General features: G+C 38.4%; 2 protein-coding genes across 3 annotated transcripts in view; one reads left to right on the top strand and one right to left on the bottom strand.

The window, feature by feature from the left end:
* Window positions 1-4,248: 4,248 nt before the first annotated feature.
* LOC122086457 (calcium-transporting ATPase 1, endoplasmic reticulum-type-like) lies at window positions 4,249-12,839 on the top strand. The gene is made up of 8 exons (XM_042655264.1): window positions 4,249-6,331; window positions 6,789-6,858; window positions 6,947-7,068; window positions 8,339-8,620; window positions 8,798-9,175; window positions 10,106-10,215; window positions 11,510-11,738; window positions 11,856-12,839. Exons 1-8 carry the CDS (start codon window positions 4,919-4,921, stop codon window positions 12,438-12,440), a joined length of 3,189 nt encoding a protein of 1,062 aa, XP_042511198.1. The 5' UTR covers window positions 4,249-4,918; the 3' UTR covers window positions 12,441-12,839.
* Window positions 12,840-14,395: 1,556 nt separating this feature from the next.
* The window catches only part of LOC122087215 (metal tolerance protein 1-like), a 6,256-nt gene continuing 1,072 nt past the window's right edge, over window positions 14,396-19,579 (bottom strand). The window contains exons 2-4 of one of the 2 annotated variants that reach the window (XM_042656270.1): window positions 18,401-18,482; window positions 16,114-16,244; window positions 14,396-15,906 (exon numbers count right to left, since the gene is read on the bottom strand). In XM_042656270.1, coding sequence (XP_042512204.1) covers window positions 14,671-15,906 — 1,236 coding nt within the window. In that variant the 5' untranslated portion in view covers window positions 16,114-16,244; window positions 18,401-18,482 and the 3' untranslated portion in view covers window positions 14,396-14,670. The remainder of the gene's footprint in view (window positions 15,907-16,113; window positions 16,245-18,400; window positions 18,483-19,579) is intronic. The other variant, XM_042656269.1, reaches the window with a different exon arrangement.

Here is a 19,579-nt window from a genome sequence, read left to right as displayed (position 1 = left end):
CGGGTATTCAGGCTTTCGGCCTGACTAGTCCTGTAGACCCGGGGGGTGTTAAATGTTATTGATACCTATCTCAAGATACATAAATTCATTATCAAGAGATTCTCCATTAACATGATTTGATCTAAAATTAACGGTGAAAATATGATTTTTCACTTATTTGCTTGAATTTTATGTTTTTCTAACTTGGCCTTCGTTTATAATGGTAGACCGCCAGACAATATTTTATATAATAGGGAGGAGAGAGAAACACTACACAATTCTTAGTTAACGATTTTAAGGTTCTATAACTCTCCCTCTTTCTCTAACTTTTGAGAGATAAGATTTATAAAACTCTAATTTAAGAAGAGTATTTCCATTGAATCGATCTCCGTTCTCCATTCAAAATAATCAATTAAATTGCTACAATTCTTCAAAAAACTGCATTTGTTTATTTGTTGCAAACCCATTCTTATGTATTTGTTGTGGACCTATATTGCATGTCACTATGTGTGTGTGTGTGTGTTTTTTTTTTTAATTAAGTAAAGACTGATTACTTTACATAATATTAAAGTTCTATGATGACTTGGACATATGCCTATAAATTGTGTCCCTACCAACACAGTGATGTGGCAAAAAGTTTAGTAGATGCTTTCTAACTATGTTTCGATAGACCTCTCCCTTCTCCCAATTACGAAAAAGGGAAGGGAAAAGGAAAACTTAGATGCCCACCTCTATGAAGTAACAAACAATTAACTTGTACTTTTGGTCGCCTAAAAAAAATTAAACCTATACTTTTGTACAACTGTCAATGCCTTTCTCCTGATAATTAATCATTGCTTTTCTTATCACCCAACAAATCACTGAAAACAATTCGGATATAGGACATTTTTTTTTTTTTTTGGTGAAAGGATATAGGACATTTGATGCCAAATTTATTCCATCTTGTCGAGATTCCCAAGGAAAGATTCCTTCTTCTCAATTGTAGTTGATCATGTTTAATAAATAATTCATTATTTGAGAAATCGGCTTGGACCAAGTGGTCGAACCAAAGTGCCAATGGATTTTTTTTATTTTTTTAAACAAGGGAATTCTACTTAGATCATACACTTTCCAACATTTTGATGGCATTGAATCACTATTACTATTCAACGAAAAAAAAAAAAGAAAAAACTGTTTTAAAAGTTGGAATCAGATTGGTTGAATAGGCAGATTGAGATTAAAATAGTTTTGACGTTTGATTATAACCCCACCCTCAATAAAAAAAAAACTATTTTAAAAGTTGGAATCAGATTGGTTGAATAGGCAGATTGAGATTAAAATAGTTTTGACGTTTGATTAAGATGATGTTAGGTTTTCAAGACTAGATTACTAAGTCTTTATTCTTGAGATGATGATTCTATAGATCGATTCAATTCTGAATTTAGATTTAAATCTTTGATAAAGAAAGGGAATGATGTGTAAGTAACTAGTTTAGCTTTTTGGTTTTTCTCCCTTGTTATTTCTTCCCTAGGTGTGATTAATATTTAATTCTTCATCATTTTTTTTTTGGGTAAATAATTCATCATCATATTATGACTGAAGGATGGCATCTTTAGTCTCTATTGCATGGAGCAAAATTCAACTTTTCGTCCATGAAAATGTTCATATCTTCAAACATAGAGATGAATTTTTAGCTCAATGACAGATAGTTAGGTAGTTTGACCCTAGTGTAAATTTAGTTCGATCATCATGTCCAATACCTTATTTAAAAAATAGCAATAGTTTAATAGTTAATAACATATGTGGCATGGTGGGTTTTCTTGTAGGTCCCTGTCCAAAAAAAAAAAAATCTAAACAACTATTCGTATTCTCTTACCATCATTCAAAGGGTGCTTTATGGTTCTTTAAGCTGTGATTCATCACATGTTTTAGATGATTTTACTAATCTGTTGACCACGCTACGAGGCAGCGTTGTTCTTACCAATAAAATATCCTGATAAATAAGACCCGTACAAGTTTCAGGAATTATTAGTACCTCTTTTTTATTTTTTTGGGCAATCGATAAATAGGCGGTCTCGATGACGCGATGTACTCCACGGCGGCATATTATAAGTTTTTGACCTATCGTATAAGCATATGTTAGAAATCACGGAATCTATTACGCAACCAAACCCTATAGGTCTATTCAAGCGGGCGTATATAAGTTCTAAGGCAACTCTCCCTTAATTTAATTTTTCAAATAAAAAAATGTTACTTGTCGTGTTCTTCTGTCTTGCCAATCGTGCGGCCCACCTCAATCTTCATTTCCATGTCGTACAACGTGGTCAAGGTGTCATGCCATTATATCATAACCATCCATTGGCCTTAAACTAAGAATCAGGTCGTCCTATGATGGTGGTCCATCCTATCACTATCACTAATGTTGAATGGACCCACTAAAATACCAAAATGGAGATCTACCTTCCCCTTCCCTGTGACTCACTGATTCGCCCCTTACGATCAATAATATGTGATGTTTATGTAATCTATTATTTGTATACGACAATAAAACTCCCCTATCAGACATTGCGTGAACTATTGGGATTACTAGGTTGGAATATTCAAAGCCCCTAGTTCGTGGGGCCAGGCCAGATCAGACTTGAGATGGTTGACATTTAAATTGAGTTTAAAATTGAGATAGTGAAAACAATCCGTGACCAGATACAGTTGGATTGGAATCTTCTAGCCTGATGAGCTGGACTAAGGATTGTCAAAAGTGAGAATGGATGAACCGATCAAACCGAAACAAGACCGAACACCTTCAATCTAGACCTATAATTAAAAGAATGAGTATAAATCTGAAGTGGCCTGTAACGGAAATATTCTAATCCTACAGTTCCGAGAGACGTACAGAGTACCTGTATCGTTGACTTCAAAGTGAGCATGTGTGATTTCGGCCGTACGAGATGTTGATGTCTAGGGCACCTTCGATAATTGACAGACCAGAGCCATCTTCCTCCACTGCCTCTTCATAATAAAATAATAAAAAAAACCGTAGATTAGGTTGCATCGGACGGCGAGGGAATCTCCTCATCTTACACGAAACGCAAGAACCGGAATTCATGGAACCCTATTTCCGTGTAAGAAACAGAATCTAACAGGAAAGTTCGCATTACCTTCTTATTCCCGAGAATTTAATGCTACATTTACTTTGAGTGCGCATAGTGTTAAGGGCCTTAAGGCTGTGTTTGGTTCGGATTTTGCAGATAATTACCATTCTCAGAATGTAAAATTCATTCTAGAGAACAATGAGAACTGTTTGAATTCTCGTGAATGCATTCTTCATGATGGAATGGATAAGACATATTAAATCGAATATAATCGAATCTAAAGGCAAGTCATTGATAAAGTGATGAGCAAAGCCACATAAGTAGTAAAGTTGTATCTATAATTCAATTTAGACTAAAAGGAGAGTAGATTATGAAGTTAGTACAATAAGTTTATCTCATTGATTGCGAACAATGCCAATTGAGGATTTATGTAATGCCTGTGATATGCGTTGTTGCTGCTCCACATTCCTTTACTGTTCAAAATCTTATATGGCTCTTCCCCTTTCTCTTATGTAATGTCTATGACATAACCTCAGAGAGCTTTTTATCTCTATGTTTTGACCTAATATTTTCATTCATTTATTCAGTGAAACCCATTACTGGTTCCTCTATCATCATTGTCATTTGTCGATATCTCTCTCAAAGCAACCTTACGATCATATTCATCCACTGTGGTTGAATAGAGTAGACTTGTGGATCAAAATACTGCTATTACTAAATTCAACATCAAAACATAGAATACGTTTTTATCGTGTTCTAAAGTGAGACCCATTCTACCAAATAGCATATATGTTGCTCCATAATGCATTCCAGACATAAAACCTATTAAGTGAATTCAAACCAAACACAACCTTAGAACCCCTACTTCCTACTCCCTTCCTAATTCAATGTATAAATGTATAGTTGTGGACAACAATAATTGTTATTTGTTTATTTCACCATTAGATTAGAGAATAAATGACATGAGGACTGTACTGGTTGCCATCAAATGAGACCACCACATTCAGGTTTATATGAATTTTAAATCTAATACGAAACTACTAAGCATCTTCTTGTATGTTTAGGGTTCAACCGAGGTGTGCAGCAAGTTGGGACTTTTGGAGATTGGTAATTAATTTATTAAATTAAGTTAATCAATGAGAGAATTAGAAGATGCCAAGGGAAGAGTCAGAAGACACCTTAAAAGCTTATGTAATGAAAGCACTTGGCAACTTCTTTGTATCAATTGAGGACCGTTTTTCTCTCTTTCATGTCCAGTGATGGCAACCGGAAAGAATTAAGAACAATGTCAGACGTTGCTTGATAACTGGTTGCGACCTTTTTACAAGCGATTGAAGCGTTCCTCTCAGTTTCTCACAGCCAGAAACGTATTCTTCTATATTTTTTTGCCCTTTTTCAATTTCTTCTTTTTTCACTTTCTCACTTTGGATTTTGGAGTAAAGAGTCTGGAGAAGTGAGACAGAGGGAAGAGAGGTGTAGGGTTTCCAACTGAAACCAGGGAGGGAGAGAGAGAGAGAGAGAGAGAGAGAGAAGAATTCTAATAACCTAAGGAGTCTGAGAAGCTCTGGACTCTGGACTCTGTGGTAATCATGATCTTGAAATCTTTCTATTTTCAGAAAGCTACTGGTCGTAATTGGTTTTTTCTTCTCTCCATCAGCTGAATTATTTTGTCCACTTTCGTGTATTTTTTGTTTTTGTCGTTACGATTAATTCTGGATTTTGGTTTTATTATTGGTTAGGGTTTCATTTATGTAGTAGCGGATCAGTAGATCTTGAGAACCATATCCTGAAATTCATCAATTTCATAGATTTATAAGCTATTTCTTTCCGTTATACTTGTTCTTCTCGAGTTCCTATTTTACCGAATCTCGATGGGGAAAGGAGGGGAAGATTATGGAAAACGTGAGGATAGTGGATCGAGATCCACCGACAAGGAAGTCTTCCCTGCGTGGGCGAAGGACGTCGACCAGTGCCTGAAGGAGTACCAGGTCGACAAAGAAATTGGCTTGAGTTCGGATAGGGTTGAGAAGCAGCGTCAGATCTATGGCTTGAATGAGTTGGACGAGCATGGGGGTCCTTCCATCTGGTCTCTCATTCTCGAACAGTTCAACGACACCCTTGTGCGGATTCTACTCGCTGCTGCCGTTATTTCCTTCGTCCTCGCGTGGTACGATGGGGATGAAGGGGGCGAGATGGAAATTACGGCGTTCGTCGAGCCTATTGTGATCTTCCTGATCCTGATTTTAAACGCCGCAGTTGGAGTCTGGCAGGAGAACAACGCTGAGAAAGCACTGGAAGCCCTGAAGGAAATTCAATCTGAGCACGCCACGGTGATTCGGGAAGGGATCCGGATTCCTGATCTACCTGCGAAGGACCTTGTCCCGGGTGATATCGTTTTTCTTAGGGTGGGCGACAAGGTTCCTGCTGATATGCGGGTTTTGAGTCTGATAAGCTCCACGGTGAGGATCGAGCAGGGGTCATTGACGGGAGAGAGTGAAGCTGTTAACAAGACCACTAAGGTGGTCCCCGAAGACACGGACATTCAAGGAAAATGGTGTATGATTTTTGCCAGCACAACGGTTGTGAATGGGAGTTGTATATGCTTGGTCACCCAGACTGGTATGAACACAGAGATTGGGAAGGTTCATTCCCAGATTCACTCTGCTTCGCAGAATGACGAAGATACTCCATTGAAGAAGAAGCTTAATGAATTCGGAGAGGCCCTCACTGGCATTATTGGTGTTATTTGTGCTCTGGTTTGGCTCATCAATGTGAAATATTTCTTCACTTGGGATTATGTGGATGGTTGGCCTACTAATTTTAAGTTCTCTTTTGAGAAGTGCACATACTACTTTGAGATCGCAGTAGCGTTGGCTGTTGCTGCTATTCCTGAAGGATTACCGGCAGTTATCACAACTTGTCTGGCTCTTGGGACACGGAAGATGGCACAGAAGAATGCGCTTGTGAGGAAACTGCCAAGTGTTGAAACACTAGGCTGTACAACTGTGATTTGCTCTGATAAAACAGGTACATTAACCACCAACCAGATGGCTGTGGCAAAGCTTGTGGCAATGGGGCCTAGTGCAGATAAAACCAGGAACTTCAATGTGGAAGGGACCACATACAATCCTCGTGATGGGAGGATTCATGACTGGACAACAGGTGTTATGGACGCAAATCTTCAAACAATTGCGAAGATTGCTGCTGTCTGCAATGATGCAGGTGTTGCACAATCTGGAAATCACTATGTGGCCACTGGCTTGCCCACTGAGGCAGCACTGAAGGTGAGGCCTTATTTTTAGGCTCTTCTTTAGACATTCTTGCTAATCTGAATAGGCATAATCTATTTTATTTTGATTGTCAAAACTATGTTGCAATGATTTGAGATGACGCCGAGATGCCAAGCAAGGCCAAAGACATTTGGCATAAGAACATAATCACAACACTTAGGGCCTGTTGCTCTTTTTGGCTCTTGCTCTCCTAGAAGCTTTTCTAAAGGTTTTAAGAGCCTTTTCAGGTTGCTTTGTGTGTGTATATATATATATATACATAACACAACAACAACAACAACTCAGCCTTTTCCCAACTAAATGGGGTTGGCTTTGCTTTGTGTGTGTGTATAGAGTTAGTTAGTTAGTTGGGGGTGCAGAGATAGGCTCTCTGTATATGTAAGGCCGTTAAAATAAATAATTATTTGATGTGGTAGATTCCTTTATGAGTCTCTTTTCTTTTTCTTTTCAGGTTATGGTTGAGAAGATGGGGCTCCCTGAACGGTTTGCTGACTCATCTTGTGGTTCTGCTGATGCACTACGTAAGTTGAAACCCTGTGAACTTAATTGTGTTTCTTCAAGTATATGTGTATGGTCGTATGTTACACTTTCCAATTTGTTTTGTTAAAGGTTGTTGTCAACAATGGAATAACATTGAACGTCGGATTGGAACTCTTGAGTTTGACCGTGATCGCAAGTCCATGGGAGTTATTGTGAGATCAGATTCAGGAAAGAATTCATTACTCGTGAAGGTATGAACACAGAAATACTGTGTGTGTTTGTGTGTCTTTTTTTCTTCTTCTTTTATTTATTTATTATTTTTTTTTTTTACGGAATTTCCAGAAAGCTTCATTGAGTTGATTTCCATTATTCTCCAAACAATTATAACAAGGAACACATGTAATTTGTTGGCTTATTCTATTTATTAAAATGTTAAATTTAAGATGGATGCACTGTTTTTGTGTTAAGCTTATTTTAATTTTGGACATTTACTTTGTCACCGTCCATTTTTCTGCCAACTATTGTCAAGCTTCATGGGTTCGGTGTCATTGTTGTTGTACTCGGCTTCTTGTGCTTTAGCTATTTTTTATTAATAAAATCTGCCGTTACCTATCAGCCCCATGGATGGCTCTTGAAATCTGCTTGGTCACTTCATGCTATTTCTTGGAGTTGTTGATAGTATAGTATCTTGGTCTCTTAAAGCTGTTCAATGTGGGAATTATGTATCTGTCATTCTTTGAATATCTGAGCTACACACTTCAAAGATTGTGGGCTTTGTTATAGCGCTCCTGTTTGTTGGCCTTGGATTCTTAGAAATTTAAGCCAGTAAGTTTGGAGTTCTGAAGGGTAGTGGGGAGCAACATTTACCATTATCCTTCCTCTGTGTGATATTTGTACTGATGATCATTTTAGTGCTGACATGGTATGGACAAAGACTTGTTTTTAGCCTTGCAAGACATATATATATATATATATGTAGACTGTCTTAATAAATTTTTACCTTACCTATTGGGTGCTTCTTAACCCTTTGCAAGAGATATATATGCCTGGGCTGAAACTTTGCCGGCCGAAACCACGTATTTTTTTCTGGGTTGTTGCTAGAAATTTGGGCTGAAATTTTGGAAATTTCGGTAATACCAGGTTTCGTCTTGGGGTCTGCCGAAACCTCCAAAACTTCCAAGATTATAGCTGAGATTTCTGAGTTCTTGAGCCTTGATATATGCACAGGCCCGGGTAGTGGGTGGGGTTTTTTGAAACTTGAGAAAAAAAGGGTTTTGTACCAACCAGGAAAGTCCATTTTTTGCCTAATTGTAATTTTCTATGTTGTTACACTTTTTTAGTTCTTCTTTTTACACACATTCATTTACTTGTTTACTCTATATTTACTGAAAGTTTCTACCTTGACTAAGTGCGTCTCTTGATATCCTTGCTCCCATCTCTAAGTTTTCTGCCCCTTTGTCAAGTCCTTTCAGTTATGAATTTTCTTGTGGCTGTGTCATAACACGGGTTGTTTTCTGGCAGGGTGCAGTAGAGAATTTATTGGAAAGGAGCTCCTCTGTTCAGTTGCTTGATGGCTCTGTGGTAGAAATGAATGAAAATTCAAAAGATATTATTCTGCAGTTCCTTCAGAAAATGTCCTCATCTGCATTGCGGTGTCTGGGTTTCGCTTACAAGGAGGAGATTGCTGAGTTTGCAACATATGATGGTGATGAAGATCATCCAGCTCATAAACTCTTACTCGATCCATCCAATTATTCATCAATTGAGTGTGGTCTCATTTTTGCTGGCTTGGTGGGACTGAGGGTGAGATGCCAAATGCTTTATTCATACTCATTGCTATTAATTATACACTCTCCCTTTTCTGTCTGCTCTGTCAAGTTCTCCCTGCTGATTGATTGGAACATTTTTATGAACTAACAGCATTTACGTACTTATCCACACACAAAAAGAACTAACTGATTTGATCTTAAAACATTACAGGATCCTCCTCGAGAAGAGGTCCACAGAGCAATTGAAGATTGCAGAGCAGCTGGCATCCGCGTTATGGTTATTACAGGGGATAACAAAAACACAGCAGAAGCAATTTGTCACGAAATAGGTGTCTTTGGGCCTGAAGAGGACATTAGCTCAAAAAGCTTAACTGGAAAAGAATTTATGGATCTTAATGATCAGAAATCCTATTTGAGGCAAAGTGGTGGCCTTCTCTTCTCTAGGGCTGAACCACGGCATAAACAAGAGATAGTGAGGTTGCTCAAAGAAGAGGGGGAGGTGGTCGCAATGACTGGGGATGGGGTGAATGACGCCCCTGCTCTGAAATTAGCTGATATTGGGATTGCCATGGGCATATCTGGAACTGAGGTATGTTCTTTTTTGGTTTCTCACTGTTGTCTCTGCTCTCTCTGGTAGAATTACTTGTGGATGCAGATATTCCCTCTTTTTTTTGTCAGTTGAATAATTACTTGTGTCTTAAATAATTTCTATTGAGTCGAGCTTGAAAGTTGTGGCATTCTTGTGTTCAGAATCTTAATAATGAATGATGATCTGTTTATGGGGTTCTAAGAGTTTCATGTTTTTGGCCTTGTTGAGAGGTTTCCTGTTCCATTGTCTGGGGATTTCTCCATCTCAGCATGAGGTTTAATACAGATTCATTATTTTTCCATATTGACATATTCCTGGGTGTGTGGAGTTTTGATTGTTAAACAGTAATATTGCTGCCTTTTAAATGCTATTGGTGTGATGTACATGAATCCACGCCTCGGAAGATCGAGATCTCCAAGGGTTTTACTATTTTTAAATTTGTCCCTATCCTACTGCAATACAGAAGACAACAGGAAATATGTTATCTGGAATTCCTTTTAGTGTACAGTGTGGTTTACCATTTAACAGAGTTGTTCTTGATCTACGAACTACAGGATCCTATTTGTAAATGTTACGTACCTAAAACTTCCAAATTATTATCATTATAATTATTAATTGTTAGTTATTATGGTAATTAAGGGAGAAGTTATAGGAGGGGTTACAAGGTGGAGTAGTGGAGAGAGGTTATAAGGAAAACGTGGAGTGTGGATTGTAAGGTGTAACCGCTTATCCTATCCTATATAATAGGAATTGTTATGTAATAGAATGTAGACAAGTAAATCAAAACTCCTATTTTCTCTCTTTTTCCTATTTTTCCTCCCTCTTTACCCAAAACACAGATGTCATTCCATCATTTTTTTAATGAACAGTTTGTCATTTTGTTACAAGTATCTGTTTAAACATCTTTCTGATGCCTTTTCTTTTTCACAGGTTGCAAAGGAAGCTTCTGACATGGTGTTATCAGATGATAATTTCAGTACAATAGTTGCTGCAGTTGGTGAAGGCAGATCTATTTATAACAACATGAAGGCATTCATCAGGTTTGCTTCCTTTCCTTTACAATCCCCATTTTTTTTTTGTATGTGATAGTTATTTGCAAAAAATGTTGTTATCAACTAATTTTGCCTACGCTTGCTGCGGGAATGGTGCCATTGTTGTTTATCATATATTATTTAAATAATTTTTGAGAACATCTATTATGTCCTCCCATTTAGAGGGGGTGATGAGCCAAACAACTAAAGCTGCTGGCCCAACAAGAACAATGTGTACCTGCTTGTGGGCCTGTCAAGGTTGGTCATCCATGGTTTTCCTGAGATTTGGCATGCCTGGGTCACTTTCTCTATGGGAAGAGGTTGCGTTCCATGGAGTTTCTGCAGTGGGTATCTTGCGAGAGTTGAAACTTCCTAATGATGTGAAGTTGAATTGGTTCGACTTTTTGATCATGCAGCTTGCCACCTGGGGGGGGGGGGGCTCTTATTCACTTGCTTTACAATAACAAGAATGGTTTGCCTCCCAAAAAATATGTCCTTGAACACTTGAGGGTTGAGTCCAATTATGAAGAGAAAGGACTTCCAGCTTTATTGATTAAAGATGGGCTGGCTGCTGCAGTAAATGACCGGTGTTGGTTTGAAATTTGAATTCTTATTTGGTTTATTTTCCAAACTCTTTTCTTATATATTTTCCCCTTTTAATATTTCAATATTTCTAGAAGTTTTAAAATCGTATGCTTCAAGGATTGGATCCCCCATAATATCATTGTGTATTCTATTTTCCCTTTTTATTATTTCAATATTTCGAGAAGTTTTAAAATCATACACTTCAAGGATTGGATCCCCCATAATATCATTGTGTATTCTATAACAAATCTGTTTTCAATGAATACCACATCCACATTTGTAATCCATAAGGCGTACCCAGTGCACGAGGCTCCCACCACTGTGGTGTCTGGGAGGGTCATAATGTGTGCAGCCTTATCCCAGCTTGACGGAGATGCTGTTTCTCGGCTCGAACCCATGACCACTAGTTCGCGGTGGAGCAACCTAGTGGATATAATTCTATTTCCTTTTTAGGAATTTCATTGTTTGTGCTTATTCCAGCCTCAGCTTCTCCCCATTTAGTTAAAAAGGGACCAAACATTGTTGGGGAAAATTAGCACATGATAGACTGGCTTCAATTTGTAAATTTGTGGACTTCAGACTTCAGACTTCAGACTTCAGACAGCTCCCGCTTTATGAAAATGTGTGGTTTATGGAAGATTGGTAACTTAATAATTCAGAACTGCTGTTTCTCATTAAAGTGTTCCCAACTATTTAGCATGGTGTTATTTTATTGTAGGTACATGATCTCCTCAAATATGGGTGAGGTTGCATCCATATTTCTTACAGCAGCTTTAGGTATTCCAGAAGGACTGATCCCCGTTCAGCTCTTGTGGGTCAATCTTGTTACTGATGGACCTCCTGCAACAGCCCTGGGGTTCAATCCACCTGATAAGGATATAATGGAGCAACCTCCTAGAAGAAGCAATGACTCACTGATCAGTGCTTGGATATTATTCCGTTACCTGGTACCCTAGCATTTTTCATGATCATCCTGTCACTCCTCGAGTTGCTCTTTCTTCTGATAATTTACATTCTGGCATTACTCAATTTCTATCTTAATTTACTATTAAAATATGTTGCAGGTCATTGGGCTCTATGTAGGACTAGCGACTGTGGGTGTCTTCATTATATGGTATACACATGGCTCCTTCATGGGCATTGACCTGAGCAAGGATGGCCACACACTTGTCACCTATTCTCAGCTTTCCAACTGGGGTCAGTGCTCATCTTGGGAAGGGTTTAAAGTTTCGCCCTTCACAGCTGGGGCTCGGGTGATCTCCTTTGATGACAACCCTTGTGATTACTTCCAGGCCGGCAAAGTGAAAGCAATGACCCTCTCCCTCTCTGTCTTGGTTGCAATTGAAATGTTCAACTCCCTCAATGCCTTATCTGAGGATGGGAGTCTCTTGACGATGCCCCCCTGGGTCAATCCATGGCTCCTGCTGGCCATGTCCGTCTCCTTCGGCTTGCATTTCTTGATCCTCTATGTACCATTCCTTGCACAAGTATTTGGCATTGTGCCTCTCAGCCTCAATGAGTGGCTGTTAGTGCTGGCTGTTGCATTACCAGTTATACTGATTGATGAGATCCTCAAGTTTGTTGGGAGATGTATGCATGGGCCCCGCAGATCTGGTGCCAGTAAAAACAAAAAGTCGAAAGCAGAATGAGGCTTTCGCTGCCGATGGGGCATCTGATCACATCCATCAGTTGCAAAATCATAAATGGTGCTCCCTCTGCCAGTTGCATACCCAATTAACCAAAACTCTTGGTCGCCTTAACTCCAATCCTTAAATGTACTGGGGGATGGTTTGGACCTTGAAGATCTAAGGTATATTGCAAAGGAGGATATGGGATATGATTAAAGAATTTATTAAGACCCAATCTTGCTTGTACTTTTGTTGCTTTTCCTTTTCTTTCTTCCCATAACTCATTTTTTGGTTCTTCAAGAAGTCGCTTTGCATGGTTCCTAGAAGGCTTATATAGATGCCAATAATGTGCATATTTTTCTAATATAACCCAAATGTAAACACAGTACAATGTTAAGCGACAGGACTGGATTCCTTCTATGCTCTCCCTTCCTACCCAGCTCCCTTCCCCACCCCCGGTCCCACCCCCTCCACCACAATTTTTTGTTTTTCCTGCTGCTTGCTGGGGGCCAAAAGTAAAGAATTTGGGTTGCCATTGCCTAAAGTACTATACTTTCTGTATTAGGAGGATACATATAATTGTGAATTCGAGGAGAGATAAATTTCAATAACTGGTTAATGTGCTAAAGTATTATTAATTTAAACTGCAATGCTGATTTAAGATTGCACATTATATAACTTGTCGAAAGTTTTTTCTGACGTTGAAAGTAAATTATGATTTTTTTTCAACGTTTGTTTACTTAACATGATAAAATTATGTAAAAAAGAAAGTTGCTTGGTTGCATGGCCCTTGTACAGAGTTTACAGACGTGTGTGCAAAATTATTACTCCACTTCTAAAATAAAAATTCTCATTGATACTGATGCCCTTGTGTGTGTGTGTTTTCATTAGCACTCGAGCTAATAGATCTTTTTTCTAGGCTGAAGTACTCTAATCCTTTACTAAGGAAGACCAATGTTGGAAGGGGAACTAATTCTAGATGTCGATTAACTATTTGCCAATTTATCCCTAGACCCGCCCAGGGATCAGTTGACTAGGTAGGAAGACTGATTCTCATTGAGAAAAGAGAGACCATAGGGTGGAACAGATGGTTGATAGGTCACTATCGAGAGACGTTTCAGTTGATAGAGAGGCCATGGGAAGCAATCCCCTCCCTTATTTAAAACAAGGGATTGAATTCCCTCTCCAACTGTGTGGTATATGCTACCATCTCCCTCTCTCTTTCCTTCCTCATGAAATATCTTATTGTGGTAGGAGAGAGAGAAACATATGGATTATGGAGACACTGGCGTACACTAAACAGCTTGACAATACTCCTTCTACCTTAAAATAATTATATCAGTAAACCATTTTTTTTGTTTGGGCAAAGACATCAGGGAACAACTTAAAATCATCAAAGTGATAACTAAGAAATTTTAACCTTACCTTTCCTTTTTTTTCTTTTTCCCTTCCAATCTTATTTTCAAAAATAATTTATCATCAAAATTTAATGCAGAGATAAACTTGTTTCCAAATTTTTGTTCTTTAACAGAAATAGAGCAATACGATCAAAGCAATTGATAGGAAACATCATTGTTTACTAGATCCTCAATATAATCAGTTCTATCTTCACTGCTAACTGATGAACTAGAGAAACCATATACTTGCTCTTCTTAACAGAAATGAGCTAAACTGTATATAAATTTTAACAACAGAAATTAAGCTAGACTGTTATAAATTTAGCTAATAACTAGCAAAAATTTTAAAGTCATTTAATACAGTATTTATGCAAAATGATAAAATTTACCCTCATAATAGGAAAAATGTATTACACAGAACAAAAAAGTACGATTATAATCTTGTTGTAACCAACCAAGGTTATTTCCCCATTAGGACAAAGTTTTCCAAACCGAATTTACTTTTTTTTTTTTTTTGTGCAAATTGAATTTAATTATACACTCCCTACCATACGGTTGTGAGAACCCAATACAGATACATAGGCAATGAATGATCCATTTAAGGCAACAAAGGATACCCTCAACATGTCCGAAATTTTACAGAGGAAGATTTTAGGGGTGAAAGTTTTGCCAGGGAAAAACCCAGAAATTGTGTTTTCCCAAACAGTGGAAATTTTGATTTTACAGAAAAATATTCTTCTCAGAGCCAAAAAGAAGAGCAATGTTTCTCTTGCCACCGGTTCAGTCCAGCATTCGTTCGTTCCATTATTTGGGACTATGAACCACTCTTACCTCGTCAAAGGTGCAGAAGCCACTTAGCGCTCTATCTGTATGGTAACATGGCTGATGTTATATTCCCTCCGGATATAATCTACCACCTTGTTCAGCACCATATCTGCATCTGCATGTCGTGTGATCTTCACATGGCAAGCCAACAAGACCTTTCCTACGGTGATGGCCCAGATGTGCAGTTCATGAACAGCAACAACCTCATCCATCCCACGGAGTCCCCTCTCAAGCATTGTTGCATCAATCTCTCTTGGTGTGCTTTCCATCAGAACCTCCAGTATGTTTCGCAGCATTCTTATTGTTGTGCCGAGCACAGTCACAGAGAAGACAAGGGTGCATATCAGATCGATTATCTTCCATTCCGGTTTATACCATATGACTGCCCCTCCAATCATCACCCCAATACTCTGGATGGAGTCCCCAAGTACATGAAGATAAGCCCCCTGCAAGTTGATGTTCCTTTGTTTCTTACGTTCATGACTGGCTTGGGCTCCTTCTGCATCTACAGCGGATTTCTGAAGCAGTGGCTTTGAATGGTCGGCATCATGAACATGATCGTGCTCATCATGTTGTTTGGACTGTCCTTCATGATGTGTCACAATGCTTATCCCATGATTGTGGTTGCCGTGGCCGTGGCCATGGCTATGGCCATGACCGTGTTCATGATCGTGACCACTATGAGAATGACCAGTGCCATGGCTGTGACCATGATCATGTCCCAACAAGCAAGCCATGATGATATTAACCAACAAACCAAAAGCAGCAACAACGAACATCAGAAAGCCTTGGACATCACCTGTGTTATTAATTAATCTAGCAATGGCTTCGTAAACCAGTATCCCAGTAAGAAGCCATATCAACTGGATGGAAACCAGAGCACCGAGGATCTCAATCCTAAAGAAACCATAAGACTGACGCGGAGTTGCTTCCCACCCAGCTGCCCACAATGAGAACAAGGAGATGGCGAAGGCTGCAACATCAGAGAGCAGATGCGCTGCATCAGTTAAGATGGCAAGACTGTTGGCTTTGATTCCACCAACTACCTCAACACTCATGAAGACCATACAGAGTGCAACTGCTATCCAAAGCTTACGCATGGATTCAGATCGTTCTTTGGCATCCCTCAAGCTGGTTCCAGCATCTGAGAATCCACACGGTGCTTCACCACAGACCTTAACCCTTCCAACGCTTGGGCCTCTGTCAGGCACATCTCTATTAATTTCGATAATCTGCTGCTGTTGCTGGGGACTCTGGTCTTCCATCTGAAAGTTCATGACAACCAACATAAACAAGAAACAAATCATAAACATGAAGCCTGAGTGATGTATCACCAAAATACTTCTTAGATAAACCAAACGTTCCATTAAGAACATATGCATCTTCACAAGCATTTATGCATGCAAATCCAGAAATCAGTGTGATCAATAATGGGATCTATTTAGTTCAACATGAAGGTATATATACAGCACCTGATTTCCCAAATTTGACAGTGGAAACTTCAGTTTATGCCACCAACAAGACTATCAGACTCTAGCAGTTCTGTCCCAACAGTAGGACCGGGAGGCCAACGAGGACAGTAATTGAGTACAGCTTGACAATTCTGCAACAAAAGCAATGCGGGTCCTTAAAACATGAATACTGAAATTAGTGAGGATGCTGCTCAATATTAGAAAACTCAGGTTCTTAGTTCTGACAGAGAACATCAATGTTGAGCAGATTAGAGCGCATAATATACCAAACCAAGTCTTGCAAGAAAATTTGAATTTGAAGATTCTGTTCAACTCTTTGAACATTCTGCTAGATGTCACTGATTTGCAGCTGCCAAGGATTAAGCGAAGGCAAAAGTTTTTCTATGCCAGATCAATTGGAGAGGTTTTCTAAGCATGCCACCTATTTTTGCCATGTGGAGGCATGCCACTGTTGGATATCGAGGCTGAGGGAGTGGTCTGGATTGGTCAATTTTCAATTTTCGAACTCAAATTTAGTCAAATACCCCCCAGGGACATCCATGCATCCCTGTATTTGTCGAACTGCCCTTTTTTTAAGAATGCAAATATGTGATTTTTCCACTTGGCCAACTCCAATTTTTGAATTCAAATTCAGACAAAAACTTTCTTTGCATCATTCTTTCAAAGGATTGTCCATGATCCAAATGCTATACAGCTCAAATTCAAAATGAATAGCATTATTAGGTATAACAACCACTGAAGACTAAGTAAGACATTTGGACGTTACCAAGTTTCCTTGATATTTGGCTGAGAAATCACCCCTCAAAGGCTTCTTTAGGACAAGAAAAGTAAAGCCTTTTTATTATTTTTAAAACTATCTTCAGGAGTTCTAACTATTAGGAAATAAACATGGCAATGTTTGCATAAAATATTTAATCCCACAGATCAACAAGTTCACATGATCACAAAATAACAACAGGCTCAGATGTTATTCAATCATAAAACAATTGGTCTCACCAAGATTTAACGAAAAACTCTAGCTTGCTAATTTCTTCAAATTATTATGCAACTTTGCTCAAATAGAACTCGTAAGAAAATCATCGTGTCTCAGGGACAAAACCTTGAAAAGGTCCCAGCAAAAATACTTAAAAAGATAAAACAAAAACTCCAATTTGGGGGGAGGGGGGTGGAAGAAGAGAAAAAAACCTGCGGGAATGACACGAAGGAAAAATTGCTGGGCATTGCTTCTTCTTCCCAACACAAACAGATTATCGCTTTTGGAACCCAATAAATATTTTGCGAGATGCTCTCGCAAAATTATCATATAGTAAATCAGATAACAGTTTTGAAATATTATAACCACAGTTATGATTTTCTCGAGTGCAGTTTAAGATTTTTATGTGACAAATTTATAGTCTTGGAACCTATAACATTGAGTTCTGTATACCGAGCGTCACATTAATGTTACAGAAAAAAAAGAAGAGGGTGAATGTATCAACTTTCGGTGGACATCCAGGAATTTCACTAAAGTTAATATGCAATAGAATGGGATTGCACAAGAAGATTCAAAGAAATGACTCCAAGTAGTTGGGATAAAGCCTAGTGAGTCAGGTTTGTGTATCAGATTGAATTTCGGTAAAGGTAATGACTTAGCAGGACCCATTTTGGTTGTAGTCCCAATGAACATAAGGCACGCTGGCACGGGCAACTTAGGGAGGTGAATGTTGTACAATGAAGAAAACATATAAAAAAGGAAAAGCAGTTTAGGAACTTAGTACTAGTTTTTACTGTACTCATTCTGCAATACATTCTCCCCTTTTGATTGTGGAAGGCAATTTTGGGAGAAACAAATCAAAAGGTCACAATTATGCTAGCAGATACAGTACGGAGAGGAGGGAAAATCTAGTTGAGTTCCTTTTCCGAGTGGAAGAGTAATATGTAGCACAGGAGAGAAACTATAATTCTTTTTCCTTTGGGGAAGGGGGGAGTGAAACAAAGAACCTATCAAAGCAAAGTGGGAAACATTCCAAACAAAAAAGTTACCATGCATAAATGAATTTCAAAAACTATGCACAGAAAGAAAGCGAGATAGGGAGACAAAATTTATAGGAGCAACTGGCATGCCGAAAATTCAAAAGAAGTAGATGTTTTAGTCATGAATTTGTCAATATTTATAAATGATGTAACTTCCATAATAATTCCAGAAAAAGACTGCATCTTAGATGGTCAGAAGTAACCTAACAAGAATATTTGTGGCACTAAATTTTTTTCAGGCAGCAGCAATTTAGTGGTACATGCTTAGGCTAACCTCATGTAACTGGGACAACAAAATTGATTTATAATCAAATGCCAATCTTTTGTCAGAGAGCATTCAAACAGCAAAGATTACCCTGAAATACAAAGGTTTGCTATACTGGAGTTAGGACATAAGATGCGTAGTCATCGCAAAACAAAATATAAAACAATGTATACTAAGTCAAGTTTGTTTAGGAAAGGTGACAACAGGAATATATGAACCAGAATTTTGAACTGATGACCTCAAAACACATTGCTTGAGCTATGGACTGAAGAATCAATTGAGTGGTAACAAAAAGGAAATAATGGAGAAGTCAAAAAGCCATCCATGAAGATCATCAAATATCAAATACTGAAATATTCTCCTAATATTAATTCCTACCTGGGTAAAGTTTCTTGTGGTTGGTACACCCATGGAAGCTTCCATACACTGACTACCAACTGTGTCACATGAAATGATGGAATGGCAAATCCAACCATTAAATAGGAAGAGCATGGTCTAGTTTGGCCACACCATTTTTCACAGAAACTCAATCATTTACCCCCATATATTGGCATCTTTCCCTTGTATTTTTAGCCATCAATTTTTTTCTTTGAATGGAATGAATTTTCAAAGCTATATACTGCCACATTGCCAACTCTGATTGATTCAAATGTAAGAAGGTAATCAAGGTGCCATGGGATCTACTTATGGTCAAACATACCACTAGACTGGCTCTCGTCAATCCTTTGATGTAGTTTAATTTTCTTATGGAAGGGTATAACATGTCTAAAACAGTCTTTGGGTAGTTATTGAACCATAAGACGGTTCATGTCCATGGAGTTTTCTGAATGATGCATCTCTTAAACTATCCAGAACTACCTACCTACCACGACCTCTTTTCACTGAGATAATCCTTGCATATTTAGGATGTCATCCAATAGATAGCCAATTGGTATAACAAAATTGTCCAGTTAAAGATATTCAACTTAGGCTGTGTTTAGTTGCAACAGTTCCTCCATCTATTGTTTAGTTATTCCGAGAAAAATCAAGAGAAAACATACGAAGAATCCCATCATTGTTGTTTGTTTGTCCAAGAGCTGCAGTTAGGTAGTGGGTTATTCCCCACTTTTTGAGGAGGAAAGGATCCACACTTTGTGAGGAGGAAAGGAAAATCCAGGTATTACCAATTTTCTCCCCACCCCAACCCCC

The sequence above is a fragment of the Macadamia integrifolia genome, chromosome 8, assembly GCF_013358625.1.
Source record: "Macadamia integrifolia cultivar HAES 741 chromosome 8, SCU_Mint_v3, whole genome shotgun sequence".
Taxonomy (NCBI): Eukaryota; Viridiplantae; Streptophyta; class Magnoliopsida; order Proteales; family Proteaceae; genus Macadamia; species Macadamia integrifolia.
The sequence above is the reverse complement of the archived record's forward strand: the minus strand, read 5'-3'. Positions and strand labels throughout refer to the sequence as shown.

Bases quoted from the DNA above. Each gene is read 5' to 3' on its own strand.
- LOC122086457 (XM_042655264.1), top strand. From the start codon at position 4,919: ATGGGGAAAGGAGGGGAAGATTATGGAAAACGTGAGGATAGTGGATCG. The intron at 7,069-8,338 runs GTATGAACACAG...GTTTTCTGGCAG, and splicing joins AGAATTCATTACTCGTGAAG to GGTGCAGTAGAGAATTTATT. The intron at 11,739-11,855 runs GTACCCTAGCAT...AATATGTTGCAG, and splicing joins GGATATTATTCCGTTACCTG to GTCATTGGGCTCTATGTAGG.